The sequence below is a fragment of the Urocitellus parryii genome, chromosome 3 (genome assembly GCF_045843805.1).
Source record: "Urocitellus parryii isolate mUroPar1 chromosome 3, mUroPar1.hap1, whole genome shotgun sequence".
Taxonomy (NCBI): domain Eukaryota; kingdom Metazoa; phylum Chordata; class Mammalia; order Rodentia; family Sciuridae; genus Urocitellus; species Urocitellus parryii.
Genome location: NC_135533.1, coordinates 46,093,833 through 46,114,096, shown reverse-complemented (window position 1 = coordinate 46,114,096; position 20,264 = coordinate 46,093,833). Strand labels below are relative to the sequence as shown.

General features: G+C 34.2%; 1 protein-coding gene across 2 annotated transcripts in view; it reads left to right on the top strand.

Annotated features, from left to right (window-relative positions):
* Fam3c (FAM3 metabolism regulating signaling molecule C) overlaps nucleotides 1-20,264 on the top strand; it is a 45,336-nt gene that overhangs the window by 22,533 nt on the left and 2,539 nt on the right. For both annotated transcript variants that reach the window (XM_026388736.2, XM_026388737.2), the window contains exons 4-9: nucleotides 2,621-2,650; nucleotides 3,348-3,471; nucleotides 9,761-9,819; nucleotides 11,288-11,338; nucleotides 13,572-13,656; nucleotides 19,781-19,907. In XM_026388736.2, coding sequence (XP_026244521.1) covers nucleotides 2,621-2,650; nucleotides 3,348-3,471; nucleotides 9,761-9,819; nucleotides 11,288-11,338; nucleotides 13,572-13,656; nucleotides 19,781-19,907 — 476 coding nt within the window. The remainder of the gene's footprint in view (nucleotides 1-2,620; nucleotides 2,651-3,347; nucleotides 3,472-9,760; nucleotides 9,820-11,287; nucleotides 11,339-13,571; nucleotides 13,657-19,780; nucleotides 19,908-20,264) is intronic.

Below are 20,264 nucleotides of genomic sequence, written 5' to 3'. Positions count from 1 at the left end.
GGAAATGCCTTGGTGACTTTCTGTGAAATTAAAAATTCAGTTTTATTCAAGCTCAGCATTCCCGCTTTAAGGTATTATTTAAGAGAAACTAACATATTTCCACATAGAACATGTCAATGCATTTTCAAAGCAGTTCTGGTCAGAAAGCCATACATCATAAGCAACCAAAAGGGCCAATAACTGGCAAATAAATGAATAAATCATTGCATGTCCATAAGTTGAAATTTTACTCAGCAATAAAAGGAACAAAATTTGGGCACATAAAACAGGCTTATATCCTAATTGGTTCATATCATAATATATCTTAAAATTAACAGATCCAACACTGAATTCATCATTGATTCCTCACCCTCCCCCCATGTCCTAATTAGATTATAAGCATCTTCTTTTTGTGGTACTATTTTCCGAACCCAGGTCCTCTCTGTGTTAGGCAAACACTCTTTTCACTGAGCTGCATCCTCATCCCTAAATTATAAACAACTTGAGTATGGAGACGGTATTTTTGTTCATTGGCTCATAAGAATGAATGAATAAATAAATGAATGCTTTTTAAGCCAGCTCCTGAGCTAGATCCTTGACTCCTCCCTTTTCCTCTCCTGCATGGTCCATTCCCAAGTCCTGTCACTATGTTTTCTTAGTTGCTCTGAATCTGCTTTTGCTGTTTTTGGGTGACTGTCTTTACCTGGAATGCTTCAGCACTGTCCTTGCTGACTCCTTGTCTGTGCAGTCTACACCCTATAGATAGCCAGAGGATTGCTGTAAAGGTTCCCTCTCCTGGCTTCCAGGGCCTGGCAATTTTAGTGTACATAATCACAAGAACAAGAGCTCAGAAATTCCTATTTTCAGAGGTGGTACAATATGAGTTTGGGTATTAGATGAAAGATTGTTTTAAAAACTAGCTCTTATTTTAAAATAAGTTAAAACTTATTTTAACCTACAACAAATAAAATCAGTAAACTCATCAGTTCCTTTATCTTTAAAACATAGGTGATCAAATCAATGAGCCAAGTTAACCCTGTTCTGACCTATTACCATAAGTTGGGTAACCAGATGACTGTTTTGTTTTTGCTGTTGTTTTATTGGTTCTTTTTAGGTATACTGGACAGTCGAATCCGTTTTGACATAATTATATAAGCATGAAATATATCATATTCTAATTAGGACCCAATTTTTGTTAGATTCCTGGTTTTTTGTTTGTTTTGTGGTTTGGGGGATTGAACCCAGGGCCTGAACACACTAGGCAATTGCTATGCCTCTGAGCCACCGCCCAGCCCTAAATCCCTGACTTCAAAAGAGCTTCCTTTTAAAGAATCCTAACACTTGACCTGGAAGACACCTGTTTATTTAGGACAAAGTGAAGTTGAGAATTCTTACCCTTTTGCTGCTTATCACATCCTTAGTTTAAGTTTTTTCATTTATAAAGTAAACATTGGCCTAGATATCTTACTTTTCCTGATTAAAATCAAAGGAAAAAAATGACATAATTTAAGAAAATTGAAAGAATGAGCTCCAGAAATCCCAGCACCCTAATTTACCAACATTTTTCTGATTCCTTTAAGGCTCTGTTTTTATCACATGAATATTTTTAGTATTTAAAGTCATGCTGTGGGTGAAGTTTATTTTGTTTTATTCCATTCATTAAACTGTTTCCACATTTTTGTATTATCTATGATTTTAATGATGAACAATATTCTACTGAGTATTCTCTTGAATCAATGAGGCTTCACTTAACTTACATGGTCATTTTCATTCTTATTATTTTAGATCCTATCTTTCAGCTTTGACTTTCTGTTCCCCATTTTGAATATTGAGCTTATAGGAAATTCACAATTATCTAAAATAGTATAGAAGTAAAAACTAAGTCACTATTTATAGTCAGACAGCTGGCTGACATTTATCACACTGCATACTTATTAGCCAAATCAGGAAGTGGCTGTCCACAGTACTTTGATGATCTAAGTTCTAATTTCCTGAGCTATGATCAGATGTTGGTGCTTCTAGAAAGTTCTCTATGTAATTATGATGGATAGCCAGAATAAGATCTATTGGATTGGAGTTAAGATTTAACCTTCTGGTTTCCTTGATCTGGTAAATTATGAAACTCTTAGTGATAACCTTAATTTTTTCTTATTATACCCAATGCATTTATATCTTGAAGAAATAAAACCACTGCCATGCGCTTCCACTAAGACAGGATTATGTACATTCTCTGGGATTTTATATGCTTATATACTAAATACCAAATAGCAGTAACAACTTTTAAACATCATATTTACCCAGTACTTAAAAATAAGTTTGTAGAGTAACTTGCTGTTTGCACTTTAAAGTTGTAGTAACTAAAACTAAAAACACAATGTAAAGATTAAAACATAGAATGTTCTATCAGTAATAAAACTTGACCCTCCATGATACATCTACATAAATGTTTGTAATGAATTGTATAGTGTAAAGTTACTAATATCTTTTTCTGATATGATATTCACATTTTATTTGTTGTATTCTGAGCACTCTCATTCAGACATTTTTATAGGCCTATTAGAAGCTCTACCTGCTTAAAAAAGTGGATACTTGCTGGTAGGCTTATTCTTTTTAATAAAGGTGGCTTTTTTTTCTCCCTTAGCAAGGTCAGCATTGGACACAGCTGCACGTTGTAAGTATTTCATCTCAATATTTTACAAATGGCTTACTCTGTCTTAAGGCATATGAGAGCTTATATTCAAGCAATGTCAGAACTTAAGTGTGAACAGAAACTGATTTAGAAGTTGGTTTTTAAAGTTATGAGGATTCCATTTGCCTAGAAACCTCAATATTCTTGGTATTTATTCATAATGAACATTTTGTTCCGTCAGTGCTTCTCATTTCCAGAATTATAAGATCTAAAGGCAATGGAGTAGTAAAGGAATCCTAGTTTCAAACTCTAGTATGTGGGTAGAAAGTCAGACATTAAGTTTTTTTAGTGATCCTGGAGTTAAGTGAATGTAACTTTAATGACTCCGAAGGTTTTTATGCATCTATGGAAAGTAGCAATTCATATCTCCCCACACCTGAAATTTAAAAATAAAGTCAAGAAAAATTAGATGAAATACATCTACACTTGTCAAGATCATGTTACTTGATCCATGTATGTCAGGTGTTAGCTTGTTTCCCAGGAGGTTTGGGGTTGTGGTGTTGTTTGGGTTGAGGTTCTTCAAAGCCCTCTGGGGTGAGAGAGGGCTAACATATTTTTTCAGTTTTGTATATTTTGATGTTTTACATAATGTCTGTTCTGGGTTGAGATTTAAAAAAAAAAAAACAGTCTCTAACTTATTTTCTTTAAAAAAAAAAAAATCCAATTTTCTCCCCCAAAGCTACGAAGCCTCCCAGATATAAATGTGGTATCTCAAAAGCTTGCCCTGAGAAACATTTTGCTTTTAAAATGGCAAGTGGAGCAGCCAATGTGGTGGGACCCAAAATCTGCTTGGAAGACAATGTGTAAGTATGTGTTCTTTGAAGCTCTAAAGAGTGCTGTGTATTAAATTATAGGCCTGAGTTGAATAAATCTGAAAATAAACTGGGCATGCTTCTTCTAAAGAAAAGTTATTTCAATTATTATATAATTGATTCCCCCATGCATTTACTGAATTGTATATTAGAGAATGACTAAGAACACAGCATTTAAACAGTTTTGTGTAGAGACAAGGGATTTTCTTTGAGTGTATTCTCTAGATCTGCATTGTCCCATTCAGTAGCCACCTACCTAACAAGTGTGTCTCTTTTCTCTTAAATACCAGAGAGAAAATTAATTTGTTTAAATTAATTTAAAGCTTATTTCCTCAGTAACAGTTGTCACATTTCAAGTGCTCAATGGCCATGTGTGGCTTGTGGCTGCTGAATTGAACATCCCAGATATATTTCCATTGTGGCAAAGTTCAGTCAACAGCATTGCTCTGGATAATGAATACTTTATCTTACAAACCAGCACCTTTCATTTTAATTGAGTGCTGCTTGTTGAAGTGGGAAATGATCCAGTGATAACCACAGGTCCATAGTTGCGTAAATTGCCCCTGAGCTGAATGGTTTCCTGTGTTGGTTTGTAGATGCTACAGTATCCTACTTCAGTGTCAGCTGTCGCATATAATTTAAGTCTGTGCTTCTGTGTTGCAAATCCCACTTTTAGTTGTTTGCTTTTAATCTGATTGCCTGGGAAACTAGTTATATGAACTTTTTTGAACTTTATATAAAATAGTAAATGTGACACTTGATTTTGTAGAATAAAGAGCAAGGTGATGTAGATTTAAAAAGGAAACTACCCAAATTAAGCAGTTCCTCCCAACTCTTTGTCTCTTTCATATAAAAGCTATTTTTTATTCTAGCCCCTTTTGCATTGAGCAAAAGATTATTTAATCTCATGGAATACTTTTATTGCAAAATTGAGGGCTTGAACCAGATGATCTTTATAGTCTCTGCTCATTTCCTTTCTTTTCCCTCATGCTAATGGTGATCCATTGTTAGTCCATTGTCCTTGATTTCTCATTATACTACTCCTGTTTTACTGATATGTAATAAAGCACTTTGGGATTTTGAAGTTCCTAGGTGTTTTTAAACATTTCTAATCCCTTTGTACCTTGTTTGACTAAAGAGACCCCAGCTTGATTCTAAAAAATAGGGAGAATTTTCTTTTGGAACAGTTAGCCCACAAATTATCTTTGGGCACCTACTCTGTCCATTTCAAGCAAGTAAGTTTAGTAACAAATAAAAAGAGATCAAACTCTTTGACTAGCATGTTTTCTATCTCCAGATTGTATAGGTCGAAAAGAAAAGTTTGTGGGCATTGGAGCCTGTAAAATAGTACTGGGCTTGAAACCAGAGAATTTGGTTCAAGCATGGTGGGCATGTCGTGTAGAATTTATACTTTATTTCAGTTTCTTTAACCATAAAATTGAGGCTGACCACCAATCCACCACATTTCAAGAATCATTCTGCCATTCCCAAGAGAGATTAAATAGTTGATGGGATTTTTATAGCTAGGTCTCAGGTCATGAAGTGAGTCCCCATTGAGGGGCTGAGTAATTGAATAATTGGTGAGGGATCCCTAGTAGAGAGACTGCAAGGACCAAGTTGTCCAGTGTTTTGTCCAGTATATTCTATTTTTATATGAAAAACTTAAAAAAATTAAGTTTAAATAAGACTGAATTTTCTAAGCATCATTCATTCATTTATTCAGAAATTACTCAAGCATAATCTTCCTATCATGGAATTTATAGTCTGGTTGGGGTAACAAATACTTACAAAGTAAACTCTAGTCAGTGATCCTAAATTGAGACACCAGCTATGCAGGCAGATGTGGTCAATACTGATGGAGTGAGCAAGATGAGGTGTCCAACTTTGGTGTGAGGCTTGGGGAACAATGTATAGTCTGACAACCAGGGATAAGAAGGAAGATGGCCAGATGAAGAGTGGAGAAGTGCATTCTAGACAGCAGGGTAAGCTTGCTCAAAGGCCCTGAGATGGGAAAGCTCTAGAGAGCTTTAACCATTGTAACTTGTAGGCAATGAAGGTAAAGGACTGAGATTTTTTTTTTCCTGAGTGTCTTAAGAAGTGTTGAATGTTTTTCAAACATTGGTGTGTTATGATTTCATTTACATTGAAAAAAATGATCTGGTTGCTATATAAAATGATGTAAGAAGTAGAATAGAACAATGGGAGGCCGTTGCTGATTGCTGCCAGCTCTTTGATACTGCCTGCCAATTGGTTATGAGCCTTTTTGCTTGTACAACTTCTGAAATGTGTAAGTAGATAATAAAAATACATAAGTAGAAATTTTAGTATTTTCTTGCACCTACTTTTAATATACACAAACTCACTTTGGTGAATACTCTTCCATATCAATGTGGTTCACCAGGGGTGATTTGGGTGACATTGTCATTTGAGGTTATCACAGCAGTAGAAGTGTTACCTGCAGAGTTAGATGCTATTACACATTTTTCGGTGAACAAATTAGCTCCTCCACAAGAATGATTTGGCCTCCAGTATCATCAAGGCTAAGCTTGAGAAACTCTGATAAAGATAAAATGTGGCAATTCTGATTAGGATGGTGTTAAGGACAAGTAAAAAGTCATGATATTAAGGACAAGTAAAGGCAAGGTAATGTTCTGGAGATTACGATGTATTTTAAATGCCTCATTAGTTAGAAAATTCTGAGTGTAAACCTCAGGCATCACACAAAACAGGATTTGCAGGTTTTGTTCCCGTTTATGTTGGAGAACCCATTGAACTCTTGTTCAACATATAAATTTTTCATCTAAAGCATACTTGTCTGATTTCAGTTTGTATGAAGTTATTAGTGAAAATACTTTACCTCTTATAATCTTAATATTTGGTACAAAGTATATAGGAGGTGTGTGTGTGTGTGTGTGTGTGTGTGTGTGTGTGTGTGTTTTAACAAGAAACTATATAGTATTTTTGGCTGTGAGGGCCAAGAAGTAAAATCATTATTATGTAGATACTTATATAATAATTTAAAATGTCACCATTTAAAAATCTAAAAAATCACTCTATGCTCACAAGTAGTAAGTCAAGTCAAAACAAAACAAAAACACAGCTGAATGGATTTGGCCTTTCAACTAAGTTTGCCAAACCCAGTTCTAACTTTTAAGTAATAGCTAGAAACTGTCAGATGTATGATATTGATCTAATCATTTCCTTTACGTTTTTTCCTGGAGGTGTGAGTGGTACAGACATTCATGAGGGGTAAAAGAGAATATTTCAACTTCTGTTAGTAGCAGTAACTAACCATTATACATTTTGAATCTTCAGTGCTTTTGATTCAGATTTTCTATTTGAATTCATTTTTTTAAAAATTGATAAGCTGCTGCCCTCTTGTGGGAGGCCTGTGCCATTGTGCTTCTACATCACCTTAATTTTTAATTTTTTTTTGCTTTCTGATGGGTTTAACCACAACAGTCTCCTCTGATGTGATTTGTACTCGGAAAATGTCACTGTAGCATTTAATCACTGATCAAACAACTTAGTTGTATCTAATTTTTTTAGTAGTTTTCGTTATTTTATTTATTTATGTGATGCTGAGGTTCGATCCCAGTGCCCCACACATTTGAGGAAAGCAGGCCACCACTGAGCCACAACTCCAGCCCTCATGTCTACTTCTTATTATTGTATCCAGTGTATTTCTAAAAGGAATGCAGCAAATACATTAGGATACTTCCCTCCTATTTTGTACAGTTGAGCCAATAGTAATATAATAAAGCATAAACCTTTTTTGTGTGTATTAAGACTAGTTTAAGCAATTCTCAGATTTAATTTATGTACCTGATACTACACTCGGTTCAGATGTACAATCAGTAGTTTTTATTTTAATTCATAGCTATGTGCAACCTCTTCCAATTTGGAACATTTTTTATAAAGTAAAAAGAAACTGTACCCTTTAGCTATTGCCTATGTTCTCATCCTGCCCTGCTCCCCCACCCTAATGCCCAAATAAGCACTTGTTTACTTTCTCTATAGATTTTCTTATTTTGAATATTTCATATAAATGGTATTGTATGTGGTCGGTTATAATTAACTCCTTCATTTAGCATAATGTTTTCAAGATTGATCCATGTTGTTACTTGACCAGTCCTTTGTTTTATGGCTGGTTAATAGTCCATTGTCTAGATATAACACAGTGTTTACCCATTCCTTAGTTGATAGACTTTGAATTATTTCCTCTTTGGTTATAATGAATCATGTTCCTATAAATTTGTGTACTAGTTTTTATATGCACATACGTCCATCTTTTATGTGTATACTGGAGTGGATTTTGGTTCAAATGGTAACTTAACTATTTAGAAACTGCCAGATTGTTTATCAAAGTGTCTGCAATAGTTTACCTTAGCAGTAGTAGTGGATGAGGGTTCCAATTTTCCACATATTTGCCAGTACTTACTATCACCTAACTTTCTGATTACCACCATCCTAGTAGGTATGAAGTAGTCTCTCATTGTGGTTTTGATCTGTGACTCCTTTAGGATGAGATGAATGATGATCTTTTCATGTGCTTATTGCCTATTTGTATACCTTCTACAATGAAATTTCCACTACAGCTCCTTGTCCATTTTTAAATTGGGTTGTCTTTTTATTATTGAGTTTTACTCTTTCTTTTCATTATACTTCACTACCACTTTCTTTATACTTAAGTGAATTTCTTAGAGACAAGGTACAGTTAGGTCCTTTTTTAACCTACTCTGCCAGTCTTTATTTGATGAATTTAAAATACTTCCATTTATTATACTTATTGATATGTGAGGGCTCAAATATGGCATTTTGTTATTTTTATTGTATTTGTTTCTATTTTATGTAGCCTTCCTAAGAACTTTGTGGATGTTTTTTATTTATTATTATTCATATCAGTTTTGAGTGCATCTCTTTGTATAGCTTTTTTAGTGATTGCTCTGAATCTTTACAGAAACTTTTCAGACTCAAGATCTGCGCTTAGGAATAGGAGATAGAAAATGTTAAGTTAGATTAAAATTAAGTGTGTCTTTCTGTAGTTCTTATACTGTGACTAACACAAAAGAGGAAATCATCTTCCAATATTTAAAAATATTTGTATGATCTTGCTAACATCATAAGGCAAGTGAAGTTTCAACATAAATCTTCATTTTTACTGTCTTTACTCATTAACATAAACACAAGTAATATCCAACATTTGTGTTAGAACTGCACTCAGTCATCAGCTGCAACCATAGTTAACCACAGGTGTGAGTTCTATGAAAATCAGTTAACACATTCTGTGAGACTCAGTTAACTATGTGGAATTTACAGTAAAGTATTATAGGCTTTATTTGTGAAATTGTATGTTGCATATTTTTTATACCAGTAAAGTTTGTAAGTTGCACAAACTTTACTGATATAAAAAATCAACACGTGCATACATGTGCATATGTATACTCTTGTATATCTGAGCACTGCTTCATTCTCCTAACTTTAAACCAATTCTTAAACATTTGGAAGCACACTCCTGGGAATATTACTATTACCTTGAATTTTAAAAATGGAAAGTACCTGTAAAATTGTAGCTTAATAATTCTAACTGAACAAACTAAACTGGTAACAAACAAATGTGCCACTATGCCCTCCATTTCACCACATCATTTTTTTTTGTGTAGTGTTCTGCAAGGTCCCAGTGCACGTTGGTTATCTCAGGCAGACCACATGGTGCCTGTGATTAGATTTGGTAACTGTGTAAGCAGTGCACAGTTGATGTTGCCGATTACCAGAAGAACATTCACAATTAGTTGAAGCATTCATGGAAGAGTGATCCTCCACTCTTCTTGCTTTCAGGTGATAAAAGATTTAGGTAACATCACTTCATATTACACTGAACTGCAGAAAGTAGAAAAGAGATTGTCCAGTTTGGTTACCCCTCACCCCCACCCCTCAATTCTCTGAGTATGGTGAAGAATGTATGCATATGTCCACATGCTGTGAGGGTTTTCTTAAATGGCATTATATAGTATGGCATAGAGCAGCAAGAAATAGTCTAGTGTTTAAGTCTCTGTATTTTTAAATATGCATTATTATTTGGGAAATATTATTTAGAGCATTGGTTTAAAATTATTTGTGTTAGACTATCTTTTTTGACTCAGTAGAGGCCTTTTATTCTTCAGAGTCAAACAGTTGACGTATATTTAATATTCATTTTCTGCATGACTTTATTTTTGTGATATGTGTTTATGTGCAGTATCTAATTCCAATAAAATTGTCTTGACTTTTTCCCTTTTAGTTTGATGAGTGGTGTGAAGAATAATGTTGGAAGAGGGATCAATGTTGCCTTGGCAAATGGTAAGAATAGTTATTGTAGCTTATAGATATATTCAGTAGATGTTCTTGTACCTAAAAGTAAAATGCAAAATAGTGTCAAGGAATCAGATTATATCCACTTATGAAATGAAAACCTTCTCTCAACCTCTACCTGCACCCAAACTACCGTAGATGGAGACTTGGTGTCTATTTATAGCATGTTTTCTTGAAAGTATCCCAGTAGTGATCATTCTGTGGAAAACATTCTTTGAGATTATCAGAAAACAGTAAATCTAATGTTAAATTATGTTAAATTTTAAATGAAAATTTGATGCATATTTTGTCATTATGATGAAGATAGGGAGATAGGCATGAAGGTATGTAAAATGACAAAGGATAATGGACTGACTATTCATTGGATAGGTAGAAGAAGGAACAAAGATTGAGAATTTATTGTAGTTTTTCAATATTGTCTACAAGCTTCTCATAAATTCATTGAATCCTGGCCATCTTCAGTGTTGCAGAATTAGATCTGAATATCCAAGCCATGAAGCAAGGGCTATATGCATGCAGATCCTCTCTGCTCTGGTACTATAAGTATCCCATAAAGCCATAAAAGGTGGTAGTGGTTACTATCCACCTTACTCATTTGTTGTATAGGAAAGTAGATTTTATATATTTCACAACAAGATGTAAATTTTTGCATCTTTCTTCATTTTCTTAAGTAAAACATTTAAAATCTGTCTATTTAATCAATTTTAATGAGGGAAAATGCACATTTTATTTTAAAATGTCTTTAATATATAAAAAAGTATCTGATTCAAGTAGCTATCTCTGTGTTGTAAAAGATTTAAATTAGGGAAGCTGATAACACATATACTTAACTTTGAATTGAAATAGTATGTAACAGTGAATTATGTTTGCCACTCTTTGGTGTAAAATATTAATGAGAAAGTCCTATTTAAGGATGGAACTGGAGAGTATCATACTAAGTGAAATAAACCAGTCCCAAAAAACCAAAGGTCGAATGTTCTCTCTGATATATGGATGGAAACCTATAACAAGGAAGGATAGGAAGAGGAAGTATAGATGTTCATTGGATTAGACAAAGGGGGAAGAAGGGAAGGGAGAAGGATGGGAATAGGAAAGACAGGAGAATGAATCAGACATAACTTTCCTATGTTTATATATGAATACATAATCAGTATAACTCCACATCATGTTCAACCACAAGAATGGGATCAAAATTGTAATGGGTTGCACCCCAACTATGTATGTCAGAGTACACCCTACTGTCACCTATATCTAAAAGCAACAAATATAAAATAAACAAATAAGAAAGTCCTGTTTAAAAACTACCCTTCAGATATATACAATTCAGATTTTAAGATCTCAAAATAATTTCTTCTGTGCTAGTGAATTCACATCAGTCATTAGATGAGATCATTTGTCTTCATAATGTATGGAATATTTTAATTTCATAACCTAATCTGAATTCAATCTCTTTCAGGAAAAACAGGAGAAGTGTTAGACACTAAGTATTTTGACATGTGGGGAGGAGGTACGTGTGAATATGACTAAATTACCTCAATGTAATGTAGCCAATTAATGAGAGAAAAATGGTACCATTTGTGTTAGTTCATTTGCTTCTCTAACTTTTCACTAAATGTCCAGCTGTACTTTAATAATCAAATTGTATACAGTTTATTTTTGTTAGAAAAACTGTTGTGTGTATTTGAATAAAATCAAGATTTAAAAACAACAACAGGGAGGGCTGGGGATGTGGCTCAAGCGGTAACGCGCTCGCCTGGCATGCGTGCGGCCCAGGTTCGATCCTCATGTTGGGTTCACCGAGAATATTTAAAAAAAAAAAAAAAAAAGAATTCTCTCTGGGGCTGGGGATGTGGCTCAAACGGTAGTGCGCTCGCCTGGCATGCGTGCGGCCCGGGTTCGATCCTCAGCACCACATACAAACAAAGATGTTGTGTTCGCCGAGAACTAAAAAATAAAAATATTAATAAATAAATAAATAAATAAATAAAAACAACAACAAACTTGAGTCCTGTTTTCTACTGGACAACTAATTAAAAGCCCTGGGCTCCTTGAGCTTTCTGTCTGAAATTAGAAACAATGTATAAAAGACCACCATAACCAATTTAAACCTTTTTTACTGAGACTATTTGTTTACATATAATTTTGTCTCAAAAATATAAGTGGGAGCCTTCAAAATATACAAATAAACTATCAGGTTTTAGAAAAATAGTAATCCCATTCATCCTAGTTCTACCTTTGAGTATGGCCATTAAAGTACATGAATATTCAAGAGAAGGAATATATTTTCTTTGTAATTCACTGGACTTAGTACAATCCAAAAACATTTTTCCCTTTTGTATTTGGAAGTCATTCAAGGAATGGGAAAAGACACCATCATACAGAGGCAAGGAGCTGGCAGCTTGAAGAAGAATGATGCCCAAAAGGAAAGGGTTTCTTCTTCGAGTTGGAAGGGAGACCAACACTGGTTTATCTTTTAGTTCTTTAAATTGGTTTCCACTTCTCCATCCCATATATATATTCCCTAGAAGGCAACACTGTTAGGCTTCCTTAAGTTTATGTTGAGAATTTTCAAACAATTCAAATTATATAGCATTTCTTATAAAATGAGATGCTGTGTATTATTTATTCCTCAAATAAGATGTGAAGAACATTTTATGGCTGTCAAAACTGTGTAAACTTAAAATGTTACCATCAGCTTTAGATTGTAAAGGCATAATTGGTCTTACCAAAATGTGTTACATGGAGAGCCTTTTAGAAAGCTGTTGTTGGAAGCAGTAGTGTGATAGGAAGTTCTGGTGGTCCTCACTCTTCTCATCACAGGAAGGTGAATTCCTCTGAAAATAGTCTTCCAATTAAATAGTTGCAGTTTGTTGCCATCTTTGCATTTAATGGGAGTAATTTGTTAGCTGCTTTGTTTGTTCCATCTTTTCTGAATTGAAAATGTCATTATTATTATATATATTCAGAGAAAATCTTTGGAATCTTTTCTGTGGAAAAAAAATTAAGTAAATTTGAAGTAAACTAGCTTTGAAATGTGTTAGGGGGCTATAAGGCAACCTGACCTTGTAGACAACTCCATATGTGAGGTGATTTACTCACTGAGTGGTTTATTTTGATGTTCTTGTGGACCAATATCAAGGTGATGTGATTGTGATATTTGCTGTAATTAATTTGGCTTTTAGTGATACCCTACATTCCTTGCCCCAGCTCATTGAAAAAGATAGATCTAGAAAATTCTTGAAATCTGTGGGTTTATAGATATTTTTAAAAATTACATATCTCTTGGAGAATTGGATGAAAGCAGTGTATCCTCTTTCTAGAAAAGTTCCCATACAAACAATTTTACATACATTCAGGTAGTCCATGAGCCATTCTCCTGAAGTTTATCCACAGATCTCAGAATCAGGCTTTCCATAGACACAGTTGTTCGTATCTGAGTGATACCTTTCACTTTATAAGTCATGGCTCTGAGTTGGATTTTCCTCAGCCTCAGGATATCAGTACAAAAGACATAGGATAAATTAGGACTGGAAAATTGTAGGCTGATGGTGGGATCATATTAAGGGACAAACTAGGCAGTTTTTAAACTTTGTAAGATTTGTCTTCCTTTTAGATTTCTTTTCATTATAAATTCTTGTTTTATGGATAATTTGCATTTTATAATATTAATTCTAGGGATTATTTCTGATGGTTACTCAGTCATTTAAAAAGAAAAACCCCCACTCTTTCTTTTTCTTCAGATGTGGCACCATTTATTGAGTTTCTGAAGGCCATACAAGATGGAACAATAGTCTTGATGGGAACATATGACGATGGAGCAACCAAGTACGTAAGCAAAATCTTATCCAACTTGTTGGGGCTCTGATTTGTAATGATAAGAAAAACACATTTTCATTGAAAAAAATGTATAAATAAAAAGGTATTTTATTAAACAGAATTTTAAAAAATTGTGCCAAATTTATATTTTTCTTAGAAGTTATGAATTTTTTTTAAAAGGTCCAATTCTACCAGTGTTGAAAAGATATTTGGCTTTTTAAAAGAACATGCCTTCTTTGGTTAGAATTTTTTCCTCACAAGATTTTTTTTGTGTTTTCTTTTTTAAATTTTCTTTTGCATTCAAGTTAACCCATACTTACTTGTTTATCAAGATATTAACGATTATTCATGTTAAAATGTATTTTTTTGTATATCACTTGTTCATAGTTTTGTAAATTTATGGTGACTTTGTACTTTTATCTTAAGGTTAATTGTCAGGTAGTTGAGTCTGTGAATTTCTCTTTGTAGTTTCTTTTCCTTTTAAAACTGAGATGTATTTTTGCATTCCACATTTGATATTTAGTGTATTTTTTTCCCATTATTTTACCATATTTCTGCATTTCTAAAAATCCATTCGGAAGACTGTGTAACTAGGGCCTTATGTTGACTTGGTTCCATGTCCAGAATTTTTGTTCTGTTGATAAATTTTTATTTGCTGTTTTCAAAGACACTATTTCAATTGTTTTATAACTATTGTGTGAAAAGTAAGTATACTTCTTGACTGTCTGGTGGGGCTAAGCAACCTCTAACATTCGTCTTTAAAAAATTTTTTTTTATATTTTTTCCATTAAAAATAAAAATAGCTGGGTTTGGTGTAGCATACACCTGTAATCCCAGTGGTTCAGGAGCCTGAGGCAAGAGGATTGAGAGTTCAAAGCTAGCCGAAGCAAAAGTGAGGCACTAAGCCACTTAAGGCTCTGTCTCTAAATAAAATCAAAATAGGGCCGAGGATGTGGCTTAGTAGCCAAGTACCCCTGAGTTCAATACCCGGTACCCCCCCCCCAAAAAAAAAAGAATAAAAAATATTCTTACATATTTTAATTAAAAAGTCTTTAAAACTATTAGATTCATATGGGAATATGGCATGTCTTCTATTTATTGATTTTTTTAAAGCATATATAACATATGGTTACATTATTGCAGATACAAACTTTAAAAAATAGTGCCTCTTTATAAGGAAATCTAAACTGAAATCATTTCACAAAGTGCATTTTTTTCTGGTTCAACTGTGGCCATATTAGATCTGTAAACTGAAGATCAATGTAAAATTGGCAAGTTGAACCATTTTCACATATCTGAATAGGACGACACAGGATGTAATTACACTTTCCTTATCAAAAAAACAAGTAACTTGCTCTTTGCTTTGGTTGTTTTAAACCCCTTTGGCTGTTTTAAACCCCTTTTCTGACTAGCCCCACATGACCTTTCTTCAAGGCTACACTCTTTTGTTATACCTGTTTGGAATGAGAACTGTTGTTCTCCTTAACCTATTAATCTATTAATATTCTAATAATAAATTGTAGCCTAACTGGAAGTTTTCAGTGTAGATGCCTGAGATTAAGAAAAAACCTTAAAGGCTATCTAAAACAACACCCAAGCCTGAGCAAGATTCCCTGGAGTGCTCTGTAAATATCTTCACTTTCATACCCATGCAGTTTCCCTATCTGAAACAAAACTAATGCAGATTCATAGAGAAGTTCTGTGCTCCAGGGTGGGCTCCCTTTAAATTCTGCCTGATTATCCTGAAATTGGGTAAGTTGTGCAACAAAACAATAAATATGTTCTCCAAGAATTTAAAGCTAATTGGTGTTTACTTTTTTCTTTTCTAGGCTCAGTACACAGACCTCTTTTTACCTTTTATCATGTTAGTTTCTTATTCTACTTATACTCCTGGCTACATTTCTTGGGCATTCTTTAGCTGATTATTGTTTCTTTTAAAATGACTGTCCCAAATTAAATACAGTGTTCCAGATGTGGTCTGGCCAGTGCAGAGTGCAGTGGAGATGATCTCTTGCTCTGTTTTAGAGATTACATTTCTTTGAATATTCATGTAGACTGGTATTCTATTAGTTTTTTTTTTAAATAATCACATCACATTTTTGGCTCATGAGTTTTTGGTCAAGTTAAGTTCTAGAATCTGTTTATTTGATCTTAGACTTTTATTTTGTTTTTTAAACCACTGCCAAGTCAGGTCTTTCCCTCCATTCAGAACTTGATTTTGTTAATTTAAATGAAGAACTTTATATTCATTTATTCTTGTTAAATTTAATTTTGCTGATTTGGACTGTCTTGGTCTTGATTCTGACATTTGTCATATGAGGTTTCCATGATCCAGGCTTTGTACTCTCTCCAAAGTCATTTTTATGTCCAAATATAAGTCCTTGATAAAAATGTTTCTCAAGAGCAGTATGCTACCCTACCAGAGGCCTCCTCTTCCAAAGGATTCAGCTGATAATGAACTGCAGAAACTATTTTCCAGTGTACCTCAATAAGCATATTATCCAGCTGCAATTTTATTGTTTTATTTATAGAGGCTGTTTTTTGAGACTGTTAGTTGAAATCCATAGATGATGCTAATTACAGTACCCTGATCTACTTCCTCCATAGCTGAAATAGCTAAAATGTCATTAAGTTGACTTTACTTAATTCCTTTCTCTTTCCCACTATATGCTTTCTTTCCTTCTTTCATTTTATTATTATTATTATTTGTGTGTGTGTGTGTGTGTGTGTGTTTGTGTGTTTGTGTTTTGCTGGGGATCAAACTCAGGGCCTTGTGCATGAGAGGCAAGCACTCTACCAACTGAGCTATATCCCCAGCCCCTCCTTCTTTCATTTTAATGCTTGTAGATTTCTTCATTGTCTTTTCTTGTAGAATTGTGGTAGGAATTGGAACCATAGTTTCTAAAATTTTCCTTGTATTTTTGGAAAACTTCAACTTTTGACTTTTTTTGTCTCGGTATCTTCATACTGCCTCAAAGATTATATTAACAAGTTCCTGTAGAACCTAATTGTGTGCCTTCTGTGGGTCTGGAGGTTTACATCTACTGTAAAGCACTTATGTAGATATCGTAGAGCTGCTATTCTCTTTTTATGTTGATTAAAAATATGTGTACCCCTCTGGACAGACTGTCTTGCTTTGTTGTGATGATATTATGTCATTATTTTGAAACAGTGGGTCCTGTCATTACTCCCACTTTGTAGCAAAATTTCTAGTAGTTTTGGGAGTCTCATCTTATTCTGAGAACTACGTCTTCCTGGTAGTATTAGAAGCTTTGTTCTCTGGGGCTGGGGTTATGATGCTGGGGTTGTGGCTCAGCAGTAAAGTACTTGCCTAACTCATACAGGGCCTGGGTTCGATCCTCAGCACCACATATAAATCAGTAAAATAAAGGTATTGTGTCCAACTACAACTAAAAAATAATTATTTTTTTTAAAAAAGCTTTGTTCTCAGTAATGTGTTTTGCCTCGTATTTTTAAAACTGTGACTTTTTTTTTTTTTTTTTAGTTTGAACCCATCACAATACCCTCATTATATGGTGAAAATTATTAGGGTTATTTGGGGTGTGTGTGTTTTCCTTCATAGGCATTTCCAACCTGAACTTTCTGTAACAAACTCTCTTTCAAGTCTGGGCTAGATGGCCCCCAATGTCTAGCATCTGTTCTTCAGTCTATTAAGGTAGTATGGTGCAAAGTTCATAACACTTCTATTTTCCTACTTGTTCTTTCTCATTAATCAGAATTGAGCCCAGAATAACCATTCTTATTGCTTTCTGAACTTCAAAAAAGGAGACATTGGCTTGGCTCAATTGTGGGACTGAGGGACTATCATATGTACTTCTTTTATCAGCAAGGACTGAAGCAAAACCAGACACCGTCTTGGTCCCCATTTCTACCTCAGTGACCTGGGGTTTTTACCTGAGATTTGTCATGTAGGCACCATCTACCTAAGGCATTCCCAAATCCCAGACATCAAGACAAGAGTGGACATTCAGCATAAACTACATCATTTGTGCACACAGGCATAAGAAATCATTCCCTTTAGTTTTGAAAAGGATGGGAGCCCTCCTCCTCCAGATGCCAGCCAAGACCAATCCAGATATCAGGCCTTTCTAATGATGGAAACCTCAGGTCTGCTATACTAATACTCTCTTGAAGAATGGGAACTCTGGATAGTCTCATGGAAATATAAGGAAAGAGATCACTGGAGTGAAAACATAAAGCTAAATCTTCACATTTCTTCTGTATCTCATGCTAAATTCATTTGTACAGATTATAATGATAACTTATGAAATTGTGAAAATAACTGGTTACAGAAGTAACAATGACTAACTGCCCTTCAATTTGTTTCTTAGTTGCTGCAAATGCTTAGCCAAGAAAAATTTTACTTACTTTTTTCAGAGACCAGACCTGTGTTTGGATGGCCACCTACTTTGGGGACAGTTTTTGTATATAAAGCAATCACCATTTGTGAATTTAACATTTGTAATTTCAGCTGTTCATGAGCAGCCCTAAATGTCTGTGAGATGGCAAGTTGTAATCTTTCTGAGGTGTAAATGTGAATGGAGTCTAGGGCTCTTTGCCCAGAGAACCAACTATAATGTACCCTCTGCATTTCAGTACTATTTATTCATGTTATGGCAGCAAAACTCATCTACTAGTGTCACAAGTAGAAAATTTTGAGAAAGTAGCCATAAAATAGAACATCTACATAAACTGTATGAGTGGAATTTTAGTCTTCCAGATCCATGACATATGTTCTACACTATTTGGAAATGAGAAAACAGAATTCAGGCAATACTCTCTAATACACAAATTGTTTATTAAGGGAGCAAACAAATGGAGAGTGATACCTAATTCATGTAAGGATGGTCACAGGAAACAAAAGTTGAGGAGAAAGTGAGAGAGCCCCTGTATATGCTCCATATGAATGTTTCCTCTCCAGAAGCTAAGTTGTCACTGGTTCTTTTTATACTAAAGACATTTCACATCTTTTTGGTTCATGGTTATAATGTATCACTTAATATAGAGTTGAGTCTGAAAGGCTAAATATTCCAGGTGCTGTCCCTCATTTATTCACTTCTTCTAGTAGACTCCTTCAGGTGGATAACAGTGCCCGTGCTGTGGTCAGAATCATTCCATTGCTCCATGGATGTGGTTTGCATAAGTTATAAAAGCTGTTATATTGTAGTTCTTTCCTGTTTTATGATTTCAAAATATAAATCATCCCTTTTATCTTTAGTTAAATGAGAGCTATACCTGGTTTATTTCATTAATATACTAATAAAAGCTAACAGATACTAGCACAGTATGTTTTTTAAAACACTGGAATTTGCAAATATGAAACACCCTGCCCCACATTTTAGCAGAACACACCTTTCATATTGCCCTAGATGGTGGGACTGAGGGACTGTCATATGTACTTGCCCTTGATGAGCTGCTTATGGGGCCATATGCTATAGGACTTCATATCAAATAACCTGTACAGGTGACCCTTAATTATATTTTTGTTCTGTTTGTAGTTATACACCTAGCGTTTATTTGAGTTTCTTCTCCCCTTTGAGAGACAAGGGAAAGGGAATCTCTCAATGTTAGAATTATAACCTACCCCCCACCCCAATAATTTAAACTAGTAATTTCCATAGTGGCTAGCTGGCTACTGCCCCTCCTTTTTCTGGCAGTTAATATTTTCATTTTTTACATAGCTGAAATAACATTTGTACTGCTGTTTTCAAAATTTGCTTTGTCTTAAAATACTGTGAAAACTTCCAAATTTCTATCAACATTTACCTTTATTCCATTCCCATATAATTTATAAAGGGTTTAGTGGAGAATCGAAGTGCTAATTAGTTTTACAAAGATATTGGTTGCTTAAGACCTTGGATTAACCTGGGTAGATATCTACTAAAACTTATTTACTTCCTAATAGAATAAATTAACATTATTAATTGCTAGAATTCATGTTCTTTTCCACTAAAGAATTTAAATAGAAATATTCTGTGAAAACTTTCTGTTTTTTACATTTTCTTATTTAAGTTCACGTGTTTTCATTTTACTTCATGCTTATCAACTGTTATGGATGAATCAGTGCTAAGTGCAGTGCCCTGTGTTTACTGTTGTTTTCTTTTTCCTTAAGACTCAATGATGAGGCACGGCGGCTTATTTCTGAATTGGGAAGCACGTCTATTAATACTCTTGGTTTTAGAGACAACTGGGTCTTCTGTGGTGGGAAGGGCATTAAGACAAAAAGTCCTTTTGAACAGGTTAGTATCTTAGAACTTCATAATCAGTGGACAAAAGCAAAGTGTGTAAAACTTCCCAGTATATATTCCCATCCGGTTATTAAAAATTAGATAAAGCAGCTATTAAATATATTCAGATATTTTTCATTAAGTTTTTGATAACTAGCTATTTGAAATAACCATGACACTTTTTAAATTTCAAAATTCAAAAACAAATTCTGTATTTTTTTTTCCCCTATGTAACAGTGCATTGGAATAGGATTACTTTGAAGCCTTTTAGGAAGCATTAGTTATTAAATATTTTAATTAAGCTTTAGCTATTAGAATCAGTTAAGTTTGGAAATACTACAGAACTTAATAGAATGTAAACTTTACTTT